Below are 14,750 nucleotides of genomic sequence, written 5' to 3'. Positions count from 1 at the left end.
GGAAGAACGCCTTCTTTCGAAAGTTCCTCTTTCGAAAGAAGGCGTTCTTCAATGTAAATAGGGCTTCTTCGAAAGAGAGCATCCAGACTCACTGGATGCTTTCTTTCGAAAAAGCAAGCCGCTTTTTCGAAATTTCTCCGTGCAGTCTAGACGCTCTCTTTCGAAAGAGCCTCTTTCGAAAGAGGCTTGCAGTCTAAACATAGCCTGGCAGAATACTACACAACACCCTGTAGGGGAATAATACTGGACAAGCCAACAAAACCCAGCAAAAGGCACTTCCTGCAACCCAGGTCCTGGCAAACAGCTGTGAACATGTGCAAACCAGCCCCATCTCCTGCAGTGAGCCCCAGCCTTCAAGGTAAACCTGCATCTCTCCCACCCCCTGCAGAACCACACTCACCTCCAACGCCTGGCTCATTCTTCTGCTTCTCCAGGCGTCTGTCCCCTCCTCGAGCTCCACCTCTCCTCGGACGCCCAGCGTGCTTTCCCAAAGCTTTGTCAGGAGCAGAGCTAGCATGCAAGCCTGGCAGTGACTGGGAACCAAATTAGCTAATGGAACTAGCACAACTCACCAGGATGACTCCGATGAGGAGCACAACCCAGTGTTGCATTTTTTCAGGTGGCTCTAATGTTAGCAGAATGGGGAGTGCATCACAGTGGAGGCTCGGCGGAAACTCTGGGTTGCTTTGATTAACCCAAAGAAATTTCCAAAAGCTGCAGGTTTCACTCTTTCCTCGGCTAAAGCCAACATGTGTATTCATTTTTTTAAATGTCATGGGAAATTCTATTACGCTCTGGTGAGTCAGTGTGCCCAATCTGGTGATCTGATTCAACCAGCGAGGTGTGGTGCAGTGGTTCCCAACCTGTGGTCCGCACTACAGGGGGTCCACAGAAAGTTTTTAGGAGTAAGAATCAGGTCTACTGCAGTGGGCCCAATCCTTACTTTTCTTTTCCTTTTCATCTCCCCCTCCATTCCTGGAGTGCGGGGAGGCAGTTGCCATGCACGCCGGGACACGGTTTGCTTTTGATCCCATTCTCCAGAAGCTAAGGGAGCACGGGGAAAGTATTTGCATACCATGCATGCCCCTCTCACCTGGCTGATGTGTGAGGCATGCATGGCATGCAAGCACTTTCCCCTCGCTCCCTTGATGTCCGGGGAACAGGATTAAAAGTAAGGCACAATCCAGAGCACATGGCCACTGCCCTGCCCAACCCCTCTGCACTGCCAAAGTTCTGCCCTTGCCCTCTACCCTCCCAAATTCCACCTTTGAGGAGCTGGCAACTCCAGAGCTCACTTTGGCTACGAGAGTCCCTTTGCTCCATGGATGGGCAGGGGACGGCAGCAGAGGAAGCAGCATGGGTGAGCAGAAGCCAACGGGACCTCAGAAGCTCTGTGCTCTGCAGTCTGCACGTCCATCAGCCCACGCTGAAGCTGACAAGCTGTGACTGTGCCCTGGAGCCGGCTTATAAATGGGACAGTCACTTTTTACCACTTTTTTAAATATGTCACCCTGCTGTAACCATTCAAAAGCTATTAGAGTAGTGGGAAGGGTTTAGTTGGGCTACTAGCAAAAATAGACCGCGGGGGCAAAGGGTGTCTGTGAAACTGTAATACATTGAAAAGGGGTCTGTGTGCTCAAAAAGGTTGGGAACCACTGAGGTTAGTCCTGATTTAACTGCAAATATAAAGGCAGCTTTAAACAATGGAGTCACCACCAGTGTTCCCTGTAAGCTGAGCACTTGAACAGCCGCTCAGGAGCGATTCAAATGCTACCCATCTTATCAGGACAGCACTCACAGCCAACACACCATGTGTTTCTACTGGTGGTGCACATCTGCACATGCCTCAGTGCACATAACAAAATGTATTGTGTGCATGGATGGAAAAAATTAGAACATTGGTCACCAAGGATGCTCCCCTGACAAATAGATAACCAAAGTCCTTGTAGGCAACCAAAGTATTTGGCCCAAAATGCTTAATAGACTCAGAGGAGACAGCATGAGAAACCCACCCTGGCAAGAAAGACCTATCTGGTCATACCAATTAACCGAATGGCTTATTGATTTTTTTATTTACAGATTAGCAAGGGGGCAGATCCTCAAGTACAGACAGCCTGTCCCCTTCAGATGTATCCTGGTCCTTCCTCTCCTACTCACAACTAACGGGTGAAACACGACTGCTGCTTTTCACCAGGAAGAGTCCCTGAGACCTTTTCCCACCTGGCGATGCATTTTAACCTGCTCAGGTCTTGGCCTGTAAAATTAAAATGGGGCCAAACGCACAAGCAGCAGGTATCCTAGGCAGAAACTGCCTCAACTGGCCACGCCCGTGCCCAGTCTGGCCAGCTCTCCAGAGCTCCAGTTTGGGGCAGGCTGGGGCCATGCCACCCGCCGGCTCTCCAGAGCTTTGGGGCTGGAACCAGGCTGCCGACCGGCTCTCCGGAGCTCTGGGGCCAGGGGAGGTTGGGTGCTGCTACCCTGAGGCAGGGAGGGGGCAAGGGCCAGCAGCCACGTTACAGGGAGTAACAGGTGGGGAAGGAGGTGGCAGGGCAGGGGCCAGCCGGCCACAGTGTGTGAGGGGACGCAGGGTCTTTCATGGGCAGGCATGGGGGGGGGGCTTGCCTCCCCAAGCCATGGGTCACCCACCATCCCTGGCCAAATGGTTCCAACACTACAGGAACGAAAGCCCAGCCAATCTGGGGAGGGCAGGGAAGCAAAGCAGGGGAGCACTGCCGAACCTCACAATCAATGGCCTTCTGAGGGGGGCCTGAGCATAAAGGGGGTGAAGCTGGTGTAAAGGGGTACTCCTCTCTGTACTCCAGTTCTGCCCCCCTAGGGTGGGGGAGCTCAGGCAACACCATTGCACAAAGAAACCTCCGGCCACAGCCACGTTGTCATGGTCACCGTGTTTAAGGCCCGAAGGGTGTGGGGAAGTGGCAGGAGGCCGTGTGGGGCACACGCCCCCTGGGCAGACAGCCGGGTAGGCTCCTGCTGACTTTGCTGCAGCCTCTGATCCCAGAGTCCAAGCCCTGACAGGTTCTGTGCCTGGAACAAACTTTGCTCCCCTACCCGCGGCTAACCGCCTAGCTAGTGTGTAGCCCCACCAGGGCCTACGCACGACGAGCAGCTCTCTTAAATATTAACAGCCCTCATGCCATGAATCTGTGTCACTGAATTTTAAAAAAGAATAAGCACAAGCTAGGGCAGGAGCGTCACTACCTGGGTTACACACATTTAAAGAGGCAGGGCCAGGTAATTTGGGCCCAAAATGCAGCTCTTAATTGAGCGCATCTCCTGTGAAAACCACTCCCTCTCCATGATGAACACTAGACCATGTTATCACCCATTCCGATCAGGGATATAAAATCCCGTTTCTAACGTAACGTTTAACCAGTTATGGTGACCCCCATGATGGGGGGCTGCTCCAGCCCAGCTGGGATGGAGCAGCACCTGGCCTGCGGCCCGGTGAGCCCAGCCAGGGTGGAGAAGACCCCACCCACAGCAGGACAAGAACGGGCCAGCCGCAGGCTGCTCCAGCCAGGCCTGGCCGCAGCCCTCCGCCGGTTAACTAGCTAGCCCAGTAAGCGTGCCAGTAAAATGCATGCTTACCAGGTAAACCGTTAACCCTTTACATCTCTAATTAAGATGGGCAATGAGGCAGAGTAATCACACCCCAACCACTTGCAATCCGTGGCACTCTTTGAGCAGGACTGGACTTTTACCAGGGTGGATCAATGGGATCGCACATTGCCCTAGAAACAGAGAGAAGCCCAGCCACACGCATCATAGCCCCAGAAATAAAAAGTTCACAGGAGCGTCTGTAAATTAGGAACCTCGCCCATCCAACCTCCGCAGGCAAAGTGCTTTGAGAGCCACACACGAAGTGGGGGGAAGCGGGGGCGAGAAAGTCAGGGGGAGGGGAAACGAGCATGGAGGTGGCATGCCGAAGATTCCCCCCTCTGCTCAGATTTGCCTTGTAATGAGGATTTGCTGTCAACCCACACACAATCAGCAAGCCAAGCCCTGCAGGGAATTTCACTTCTCAGCAGCTGCCACTCTAGCTGGTTTTTACCTTGCCTCACGTAAACACTGATTAGCTCTTCCCCGACGGTTACGTTTCTCGCTAGCAGCCCACAGAACTGCGACAGGGGTTGGATTCAGCACTCCAGCAGGGTAAATGCTGGTGAGGTCTCTTCCCTACCACCAGGACGCAATCCCCAGCATGCCGTTAAGCATTCCTAGGATCTGTCTAGAGCTTCCGCATGGCACCAGACTCATAAAGCTCAGTGACAGGACCACTCTGGATAACACAGAGGACCGAGGCCAAAGTCAGCATTTCCACACTGTGGGCCTGAGCACCAAGATTCAATTTCCGCAACACGCGGAATAGACAAAAAGGCAATCCTGCGGGGTGCCTACGCCTTCCACCACTGCCGTCGGACTCACAAATTCTCACTGCCCACGTGAAACTAACAACACAATTCCTTGCCACTTTTCTAGCTCTCCTTCCACGGTACAAGCTAGGGATGTAAAGGACTAGCTGACAGCATAGTCAACTAGTCGCTCCCCCCCTTGCTGCCTCTATTTGATAGATGCAGGGTGGGGGGAGAAGAAGGGGTACTTAAAAGTGGCAGCACCGCACAGAGCCCGGGGACAGTTGATCCGTGCAGCGCTGTCGCTTTAAATGCCCCAGGGAGCCCGGCGTCAGGCTCCTTGCAGCATTTAAAAGCGGCAGCGTCACATGGAGCCCAGGATCAGCTGGGGACTGTCCCCAGGCTCCACACTGCATACCAGCTTTGAAGTGTACAAGAGCCCTCAGCAGGGGCTCTTATGCATTTCAAAGAGGAAGCGCAGCATGCAGCCTGGGGTCAACGGGGGACTCTCGTACATTTCCAAGGCGGAACATGGAAGTGATTATCGACTAGTCAATGGAAATTCCATCGACTACTTGACTACCAAATGAATCGCTACTTAACATCCCTAGTACAAGCATGCTATACAAACCATTACATGCTGCTCTTTTCTACGTGGGAAAAGGAAAGCAAATCAGAGGAAAATGGGGCTTTTTTTTTTTTAAAGGAATAATTCAGAGGCTGGAAGGCTGTAGCACCTCAGTGACAAGGAGTGGCACCATTATTTAAACACATAAACCAGCTGCAGGTGGATAAATCAGAAAGGAGTGTATTTGGGGTTACAGAAGCATAGGAGGCAAATAAAGGCAATAAAGCTCCTTAGGGTGACAGACTTCTCCACACGTTCCCAGCACCTTATGACATTCCCTGCCAGGTAGGTAAACAGTAATATCTGCCCTTTAAAAAGGGGGAAACTGAGGCAGAGAGGTTGAATAGCCTGCCCAGATCCAAGGGTGTCAATGTAGGAGCACAGGGATTCTTGGCTTTCAATGCTATTTTCAAATCATGCTCTCGCTACAAGAAATGAAAGAGCATAAGAACATGAGGGCCATACTGGGTCAGACCAAAGGTCCCATCTAGCCCAGTATCCTGTCTGCCAACAGGGACCAATGCTGGGTGCCCCCACAGGGAATAAACAGAACAGGGAATCATCAAGCAATCCCACCCGTCACCCATTCCCAGATTCTGACAAACAAAGGCCAGGGACACTATTCTTAACCATCCTAGGCTACGTCTACACTGCTTCCTTCCTGCACAAAAGCCTATGCAAATGAAGCACAGATTAGCATATTGCCGCTCTTCATTCGAATAATTAATTAGGAGCCATTTTGCACAAAAACGGCTCCTAATTAATTATGCAAATGAAACATGGCAATATGCTAATCCATGCTTCATTTGCAAAGGCTTTTGCACAAGAAAGAAGCAGTGTAGATGTAGCCCTAGCTAACAGCCATTGATGGACCTAACCTCCATGAATTTATCATCTAGTTCATTTTTTAATCCTGTTTAAGTCCTGATCTTCACAACATCCTCTGGCAAGGAGTTCCACAGGTTGACTTTGTGTTGTATGGAGAACTTCCTTTTGTTTGTTTTAAATCTGCTGCCTATTAATTTCATTTGGTGGCCCTTAGGTCTTATATTGTGGGAACAAGTAAATAAGTTTTCCTCATTCACTTTCTCCACACCAGTCATGATGTTATAGACCTCTTATCATACTCTCTCTTTAGTCCCCTCTTTTCTAAAGCGGCAAAGTCCCAGTCTTTTTAATCGCTCATCATATGGCAGTCCAAAACCCCTAAGAGCACAATAGCGAGGCAGCCACTTGACACAAGTGCTTGCACCATGCTTCTGGATTGTTGTTGTTGAAGCATAAAACTAGATTTTAAAAAATTACAGACATTGGGCCAAGTTCCTCTCCTGAAGATGATGGAGTTGCATCAGGGTTGGATTTGGTCTAATATGTACTAGGCAAGCACTTATAACAAAGGTTTATCATATTCCCTTAAGTACTACAGCTGACTGTGAAGCAAACATTTGCTTTCTACAGATAACAAAATGACTAAGATGATCAGATTGGATTTGTAAATGTTTGGGTTACCCTTCCCCAGTAGGGCTAAGAATCTCTCAATTACCCACGCAAAAATCCCCTGACTGTAACACTTCCATCACACACACCCACGCAAAGGTTTGGGATGGATTCCAACAACAAATTACAACCAGATTAAATATTAATTCGCATCTTCATTATATAACCAGGACTAGGCTCAGCGGTATCACAGCCATTAAAAGCCAGAAAAGTGTGTTAAGTGTACAGTCCTGGCCCTTTCAGGGTGCCAAGTACTTGCAATGATGCAAATAAATAAATACAGCTGCATTTTGCCCGTGGCAGTGCACAGCTAGCTGCCTTCCTATGGCTGACCTACAGGAACACCACTCAAAAGCTTCTGCTATTGTACACAAAGGCTGTAGTGGCACCAGTACCAAAGGGTCACAATCAAACTTCTACGCACACCCGGCAAGCCGGCAATCTGTGTCTTTACAGTTTTCTAGCGCACCCATCTCTGTGCCATCTGGTATTCATCATTGCAGCATTTAAGTGCCACACAATCATTAATGGATTCTAAGAGGGACAACTTGAGCACAAAGGTAAATTAAGTCACTTGCCCATACTCTCAGCAGAAGCTGAGCTGGCAACTGAACAGAGTTCAGTGCCCTACCCACTAGACCAAGCACCCCGTAACTGGAAGCAAAGTTCACTACAAAAAAATAGGAGAAAAGTAGAAGTAAGGATGTTGAAATGAGGTTATCTGGCTAACTGCACAATTAGCCAATAAGGACCATTCTGCAGAGCGTGGCAGGGGTAGCGCCAGGAGCAGAGGCACAAGCTTGTGCCGACTCCAGGCACAAGCCACCCATACTGAGGCTCTGGAATTTAAATTTAGTAAGAGCTGCCAGGCTCTTACTACATTTAAAATACAGAGCCACGGTGTCCCGGAGCAGAACGAGCTGGGACTGCTCGGTCCTGGCTCGCCCTGATTCCAGCAGCCCCTGTTTGCAGCAGCCAGTTCAGGCTGCCACGAACAGGGGCTGATTGGTGCGACCCTCGCAGATATGGGCTGCTGCCAGAGCAGCCTCTGCCTGCAACAGCCTCCCACCCGCCACTGCCTCTGATAAAGGCAATGGGGGGGCGGGCAGGCAGCACCGGGGAGATGATGCTGAGAGGAAACCAGCTTTTAAGCTCGCTCCCCCAGTACCAGTTCCTGTTCCCGTTCCTTGCTGCCTCTATAGGAGGCAGAAAGGGGGGAGGGTGAATAGTCGATATTCCAGTCAAACGCCCAGTAAGCTTATGCTTATCGGCTAGTCAACTAGTCGCTAACATCCCTAGTGGGGAGGGTTTTGTATTTAAGAGTTTAGCTTTTTCTTTTTTCTTATTGCTTCAGAGTAACGTGAGAGTTGCTCTGAAGCAATAGCAAGTCTCTCTGTATGGAGCTGGAGAGAGACACCCCGACACAGTCAATATTCCCCTTCACCTGGTGTAAAGAAAAAAAACTACGCCGGCCAGATTTTATTCTTTAGAGACCTGACATTAGAAGTGACCTACTGATCTGCCAGAAAAAACTCTCCCAACCGCCACAGCACCACTGCGGCAAGCTCAAGAATGGGAAAGACTTGCACCTGGACAGGAGCCATGTGTGAAATCAGATTCCTGTGTGCATCAGTATATGGCCTTTCACAAGGGCACGGCAGATGCTCCGGGCGTATCTCAAACGTAATGGCAAATTGAGTCCTGAGCCACGCAGCTCCCCTCGGCTCACCAAACAAACTGCCAATTCACGCATCACCAAAACAAGACTGCAATCAGGTGACACTGCATGAGTGCAGGCAGCAGAGTAGGCGAATCTGCATGCCGTGGACAGACTGCAAAAAACAGGCTCCCATAGCAAAAGACAAGACATGTGACCTCTGCAACAATTGTGAGAACTGACTTTCCGAGGCAAAGGCACGAAGCTGTACTCAGCCCGCCGCAGTGCTATGGAGCCAGAAAGAATGCACCAAGAACAAAACAGAGTGAAAAGTTAGGTAATTTAGGAAGAAAAACAGCTCAGAAACCACATAGGGGATTTTACAAGACACCAATTACAACAATCTAGGTGGATTTCATCTGATCATTCCATTGGAAAGCCGGCACTCCCCCCTCCCGCTGCCCAAGTGAAAGCTGTATCCCTTTAGAGAGCCCCCTGTCAAGCAAGCCATACAAATCTCCTCAGCAGGACCAAGCTAGAGTCTTTCAAAAAAAAAAATCCTTCCTGGCTCTTCAAGGAAAACTGTGTCAAATTAGACAACAGGCGGTTTTGAAAAATATTGGGCCCGATCCTCAGCATAGCTTCATTAAAGTAAATAGGGGGAGGATTTTTCCACTCCAGTTTCTTCAGAAGTATCTCATGCCACCTGATGATTGATTTTTGGATTGAAAATAAGTGGCCGTGGGTTCAAGTTCACAACTTTTCAAAAGCATTTCAACTTTTCAGAGAATGAATTTGAGATTAAAGTAACTCAAGACTTTTGTTTTCACAGTGAAATCCATCTGTTGACGACACACATTTCCACCACCACTGACAACTTTGCTTCTAAACCTTTCTGCACACTAGGATATTCCCGCACTGGTGTAAACCAGCAAGTAGCAGGAGAGCTAAAAGCCTCCACAGGCACCTGGACAAGGTATGGGAGGGGCTGGCTCTGCACTCCTGAAAGGGGCGGGGCCTCTGGTGGAAGAGGCAGGGCCGGGGAATCCAGCCCTCAGAGACACCTGGAGCTTTCTCCATGGCACTCCAGCGGTGATTTAAAGGGCCCTGGTCTTCAGCCACCGCCACTGCGCCTTTAAATTGCCAGGCCCTGGGGCAATTGTCTTCTTTGCCATCGGCGAGCCTGGCAAGTAGCAATATTACAGTAGAGGTAATTTTTTTCTTGCACAACAACATATACTCAACCGTTAAAAACCAAATTTTGATTATTCTCTTTACACTGATTTCAAAAACGGGGCAAGCCACAATTACAAAATCCTAGAGAAGGAATTCCAGATCTCTTTTTGAATCTTGTTTGCAAACTAAAGTTTCAAACTTTTAAAATCATTATTATTGGTTATAAATACTGCAGTGGTACCCAAAGGCTCCACCCACTGTGCTGTTTGTTCAACATAAGATCAGACATGCTGGGTCTAACCTAAGGTCCATCTCGTCTAAGGTTGTAAGCGACTAATCGAACAGCTGACTGCCCAATAAGCCTAGGTGAGCCACTACTTGACTAGTTGCTTCTCCCTTGCTTGCTGCCTCTATCAGAGGAAGCAAGGAGGGGGAGCAGAAGCCAGCTTAAAAGCTGGCCCCCCCGCCCCAGCACCATCTCCGGACGGGGGCAGGGGAGGCAGAGGTGCAGCAGGGGACTCAGCTATCCCGGCTCACACCCAGAGTCCCCCACTGCGTCTCTGCCTTTTAAATGTAGTAAGAGCTGCTCAGCTCTTACTACATTTAAAAGGCAGAGACATAGCTGTAGCTCTGCAGTTTCTCCCTCTTATCAACTAATCGAGTAGTCAATGGAAATTCCATTAACTACTCAATTAGTTGATTAAATACAATTTAACATCCTTAATCTCGCCCAGTGTCCTGTCCTCCGACAGAGGCCAATGCCAGATGCCCCAGAGGGAATGAATAGAACAAGTAACCAAGTCGTCCATTCCCAGCTTCTCGCAAAACAGCAGTTCATATCTCTCAGGATTAATACATCCCAGCATCCACCCACACACATGAAAAGGGGTTATCTTTGCAATTGTAAGGGCTAGATAACTTTAAGAAATGGAAGCTTATACTCTGCTGAAACTGAATCAGAGGACTGAATAAGTACAGGCAGCGAAACAGGCGTAACATTCCTGGCTTTCATTTTTGTTTTGTGCATTTATCTTACACCAAACACATAAGTCTAGTGGACATTTAATGTGCATGATAGTGTAGTTCTATCAAACCATGCCTTTCTAATACTTCTTCCAGAGACAGTGCTAAATGCTTACACGGGCAAACAGACACCTTGGAAAAAGCAACACATCCAAAGGGTTCACAACGTGAACAAACCTTGAACACTTCCATGGCTAAACAGAGAGAGTCAAGGATTTAGATCGGAGAGATGGATATGTGAAGGCAGGCTCACCGCCCATTTATGTAGCCAATCCTCACAAACAGGGGAGTGACCGGTATGTTTATTATTGGATTACCTGACTGATCAACTAAATATTTGCTAATACAGTAGAACTCAGAAAACTGCGCTGGTAAGCAGGAAGCAAGTGAACTGAAAGTAGAGTCATGGTGCCTTTAAAAACAAAATTTATAAAAAAGGTATAAAGAAGCCGCTGGGCTGACTGGACAATACTGGGCGCAAAATGTCATGCTCACCCGGAGGTTCCCATTTGAAGAAGGGAGGCTGTTTCAATTGGCTACACAGAGCTTTATACCACGCTTCCCCTGGTTGAAAAGGACACCTGACTGTTTTGCTGGGCACCACTTGGGGCATGCACAACGCAAAGGCCTCGCGGAGCCCAGCAGGAGCACCCGCTGCACCCCCATGAGCCGGGCGCTGGCATTTCAGGCCCTGATCTACGGACTCTGCAAGTGGATGCATCAGAAATGCTGATGGGGTGCTCAGCATCGTAAGATCCCACCAGCAAGCTCTCCCCTGCCAGGAGAAAGCTTCAGGCTGCTCCTTGCCTCCAAATTCTGCTCTCCATCACCTCCCTGGTCCTCCGCCTCACCTGGCCTCTCCTCTCCACCTCTCCTGTGGCCTGCACCTTCCCTGCCACAAGCGCGCCCCACTCTCCCCCTTTTGGCCCCTGCCAGGGATGCCCTCCAGCCTGCCCCACTCTCCTCTGGTTGGAAATGCCCCCTCTGAATGAGCCACCCTAAATGTGGAGAGAAGAGACCGCTGCCGCCCCCCCCCCCTTGTGTACAGGGGCGCAGCAGCAGCACTGGCACCCGGAACCCCCGCTAGCAAGGGAGCCCCGCTCCAGCCTGGCTCAACACCCCGAGGGAGGGAAGGAGGCGGGGGCACAGGCTAGGGGGTTAATTGCTCTCCCTGCTCCCTGCTCCCCACCCACTGCCCCGGCCCCTAGAGAGAGGAATTCGCGCCCCAGCCCCGGGATCCCCAGGGCGCAGCTGCTGCTCTGCCCATGGCTGGGACAGGCACGTGGCGTCGGCAACACGGTCCCCCTCCCCAAGCGCCAGCAGCGGAGAAATGAACCGGGGGGGGGGGGGCACGGGCCAACCCCCCCCCCCAGCCTGTGCCCTGGTCTCCCCGCCTCCAAAGCAACCCCCGGGCCCTCCAGCCCGGCTCCCCCCGCCCGGGCAGCACATGGCACGGAGCGGCCGCTCCCGGGCACCGCTGCCCGCCCAGCGCAGCTGCCTGCCGGGGGGGTGTGTTGGGGGGGGACCCAATTCCCCCCGCCCCAGCCCGGCCCCGCTAACTCGGGGCGGGTGTCCCCCGGGCGCGGCGGGCCAAGGGGCCGGGTCACCACGCCCGGGAGCGGCTGCCGGGCCATGCCCGTCCCCGCAGCGGCGGGGCTGCGCTGGCACCGGGCTCCCGGCCGCCGATCCCCACCCCGCGCAGCTCGCTGCAGCCCCCGCCGAGGCGGTATTGTGTGGTCAGGGGCGAGGTGCACGCTCCTCCGGCAGGCAGGGAGTGGAAGGGGAGCGGCCAAGCCTGCCCCAGCCCAGCCCCCTGCTTGCTCGCCTAGAAGAGGGGGGCAGGGGGCTATCCCCAAATACAGACCCCCCTCCACTGCCCACATCACCCACACAAAAGAGCCTCCCCCGCAGCACTGATTACCTTCCACCGCCAGGACACAGAAGGTCAAGGAGAAAACACAGAGACAAAGCAAGTCCTCTAGCGCCATGTAAACCCTTAAAATCTCCAGGAGGGGAAAAAAAGCAGGGCTCCTTGAATGTCCAGAAGAACATTTAAGAGGGCAGCTGAGTCTCCCTCCACTCCATCGCCATCTTGTGTGAATGTTAGAGACTATGTGAGTTGCTGGCTTGCACACACACACACACATGCACACACACACACACACTCAAGTCCCACTTTAGGTGTCCACTAGAGACGCCTGAACCTCTGCCAACAACCCAGCGCACACACCCCCCTTTCTGTTTCTCCATGCAGCCGCATGCTGGAAGCTTTGAGGGAAACAGATTGGTCACTCCTTGTGCAGCGCCCAGCTGCTGAAAAGCCCTGCTCCGTGTGCAGGGTTAGCAAACAAGCCCCAGAATGTGACAAAAATAAAAGGGCTGCTGGGTTTTTTGTGGGGATTTTTTTTGTGAGAGTGGGGAGAATTGGAGGGCTCAGATCTTCGCTTGCACACCCTGCCGCTAGCTTAGCAAGACGGGGTGACCGTCACCCAAGAATGCCATTTTTTTTAAAAGTAAGGACTCATTCAACAGGTTGCTAAAAGCTTCAGAAAGTCTCAGACTTTCCCCTTCCCCAAGAATCAGGAGCGCTTGAGGGATATAAACATTTCACTCTTCACACTTTTCCTCTTCAAAGTGTTTTGCAAACACCTACGAGAAGGGGCAGGTCAATTTCAGTCCCAGATGAGAATATTTTGGGGAGGGAAATGAGAAACACTCCTGCACTTTTACAAAAGAGATTGCACAAGAAATGCTACCAGGAGGGAGCTAGAGAGAAATGCATATTTAAGGGGGAAACAAAGATTTCCCCACAGAACTCCAAGCCTTGCAGAATTAGGCTAATGCTTGAGAACCTCCGTGATTAGAAACAAACAGGGTGGAGTCTCAGCCAATCCCACCCAGTTGTCTCTGACTGCAGGATCAGGACCTTTGTTTTATTCACTCTGGTCTTCATTAGACAAGTGCCCGCTGTCTTACATGGGAATTTAGGGCAGGGGGATAGTTGAGCACGGATCCCAGCCTTGGCATGCTGGACATAAAGCATGCAATCAAGTACATTCTACAGTAAATAATTTTGCTAAACAAGAATTTTAACCCAACATTTCTCTTCCTAAGTCACTCCAGAGCATGGCTATGTGGCAGTTTAGTCCAATGCTCCAGCTGCAAGATAGGGGCCACGTCCAGTCATATTTGCCCTACGTATGTATTCACCCTATTCTCTTTTTAAGGATCAAATCCTAGTCAGCCACAGTGGGTGGGAGCAGGAGGCTCTCTAGACAGCAGAAGCAGCGCACAGGGTAGCTGGGAGGAAGATGAAGCTTTGTACCATGTGGAGCTACAGGGCTGAATTCCTTGGGGGCAGCGTTTTCTTTCATTTGCAAATGGATTTTGGGGAGTGGGCCAGGAAAGAGGCTGAGCTGGTGGACCATGACAGCACAGATTCATTGACATTCCCCACACTCGCACAGCAGTGTGAGGTAGGAGCCAGCAGCAGTCAAAATGGACCAGGATGCATAGGAAAGAAAAAAAAGATTCCATCTCCTCCCTCCTGCAGAGCCCTGGCTAGAATCTAGATCCAAAGATCATGCAAATGTAAGAAGCACTTGAATGTATCTGGTATTTTTTTTAAAAATCTATGGATTATACTTTCATCAAAATTGGAGCTGCTGGCCTGAACTAAAGCCCCAAATCACTCCCACAAGACCAAATCCAAACTGGGCCAGTCATTAACCATAAGCTCCACATACCTGAGTGTGAGGTTGGGGTCTTAGTCATGTGTCTCCAGGCTTTCCTGGTGTTGGTGATATGCAACCCATGACTTACAGCTTCATTGCTTTTTAAATAAAATATATCAGATGATTTTTATTTCAAGAAAAATGTGGAGAAATTGGAGAGGGTCCAGAGATGAGCAACAAGAATGATTAAAGATTAAAGATCTAGAGAACATGAGCTATGAAGGAAGACTGGAAAAATTGGGTGTGTTTAGTTTGGAAAGGAGAAGACCGAGGCTATGTCTAGACTGCAGGCTTCTTTCGGAAAAAGCTTTTCTGGAAAAGATCTTCCAGAAAAACGTCTTCCAAAAGAAAGTGTCCACACTGCAAAAGCACATCAAAAAAGCCATCTGCTTTTTCAAAAGAGAGCGTCCACACTGAATGGACGCTATCTCGCATGTTAGCTGTGATTACTATGGAGGGAGTGGCCACCAGGGCACCTGTGCTTTTTCCTCTTCTTTCGAAAGAATTCCCTCTTCCCCATCGACACAGGCCTTTTTCCAAAAAAGCTTTTTCGGAAAAATGCTTCTTCCTCGTAGAATGAGGATTACCAATGTTGGAAAAAAAACCTCTATTCTTTTGATTTTCTTTTGAAAGAACACAGTTGCAGTGTGGACGTAACAAGT

At 50.3% G+C, this 14,750-nt stretch overlaps 1 protein-coding gene across 3 annotated transcripts in view; it reads right to left on the bottom strand.

Moving 5' to 3' along the window:
- The window catches only part of IGDCC4 (immunoglobulin superfamily DCC subclass member 4), a 235,593-nt gene extending 222,913 nt beyond the window's left edge, over positions 1-12,680 (bottom strand). For 2 of the 3 annotated variants that reach the window (XM_075896896.1, XM_075896895.1), the window contains exon 1: positions 12,276-12,680. In XM_075896896.1, the coding sequence (XP_075753011.1) occupies positions 12,276-12,501 (226 nt within the window). In that variant the 5' untranslated portion in view covers positions 12,502-12,680. The remainder of the gene's footprint in view (positions 1-12,275) is intronic. The other variant, XM_006129178.4, reaches the window with a different exon arrangement.
- Between the last annotated feature and the right edge of the window lie 2,070 nt (positions 12,681-14,750).

The sequence above is a fragment of the Pelodiscus sinensis genome, chromosome 14, assembly GCF_049634645.1.
Source record: "Pelodiscus sinensis isolate JC-2024 chromosome 14, ASM4963464v1, whole genome shotgun sequence".
Lineage (NCBI taxonomy): Eukaryota > Metazoa > Chordata > Testudines > Trionychidae > Pelodiscus > Pelodiscus sinensis.
This window is presented reverse-complemented; position numbering and strand designations above follow the sequence as displayed.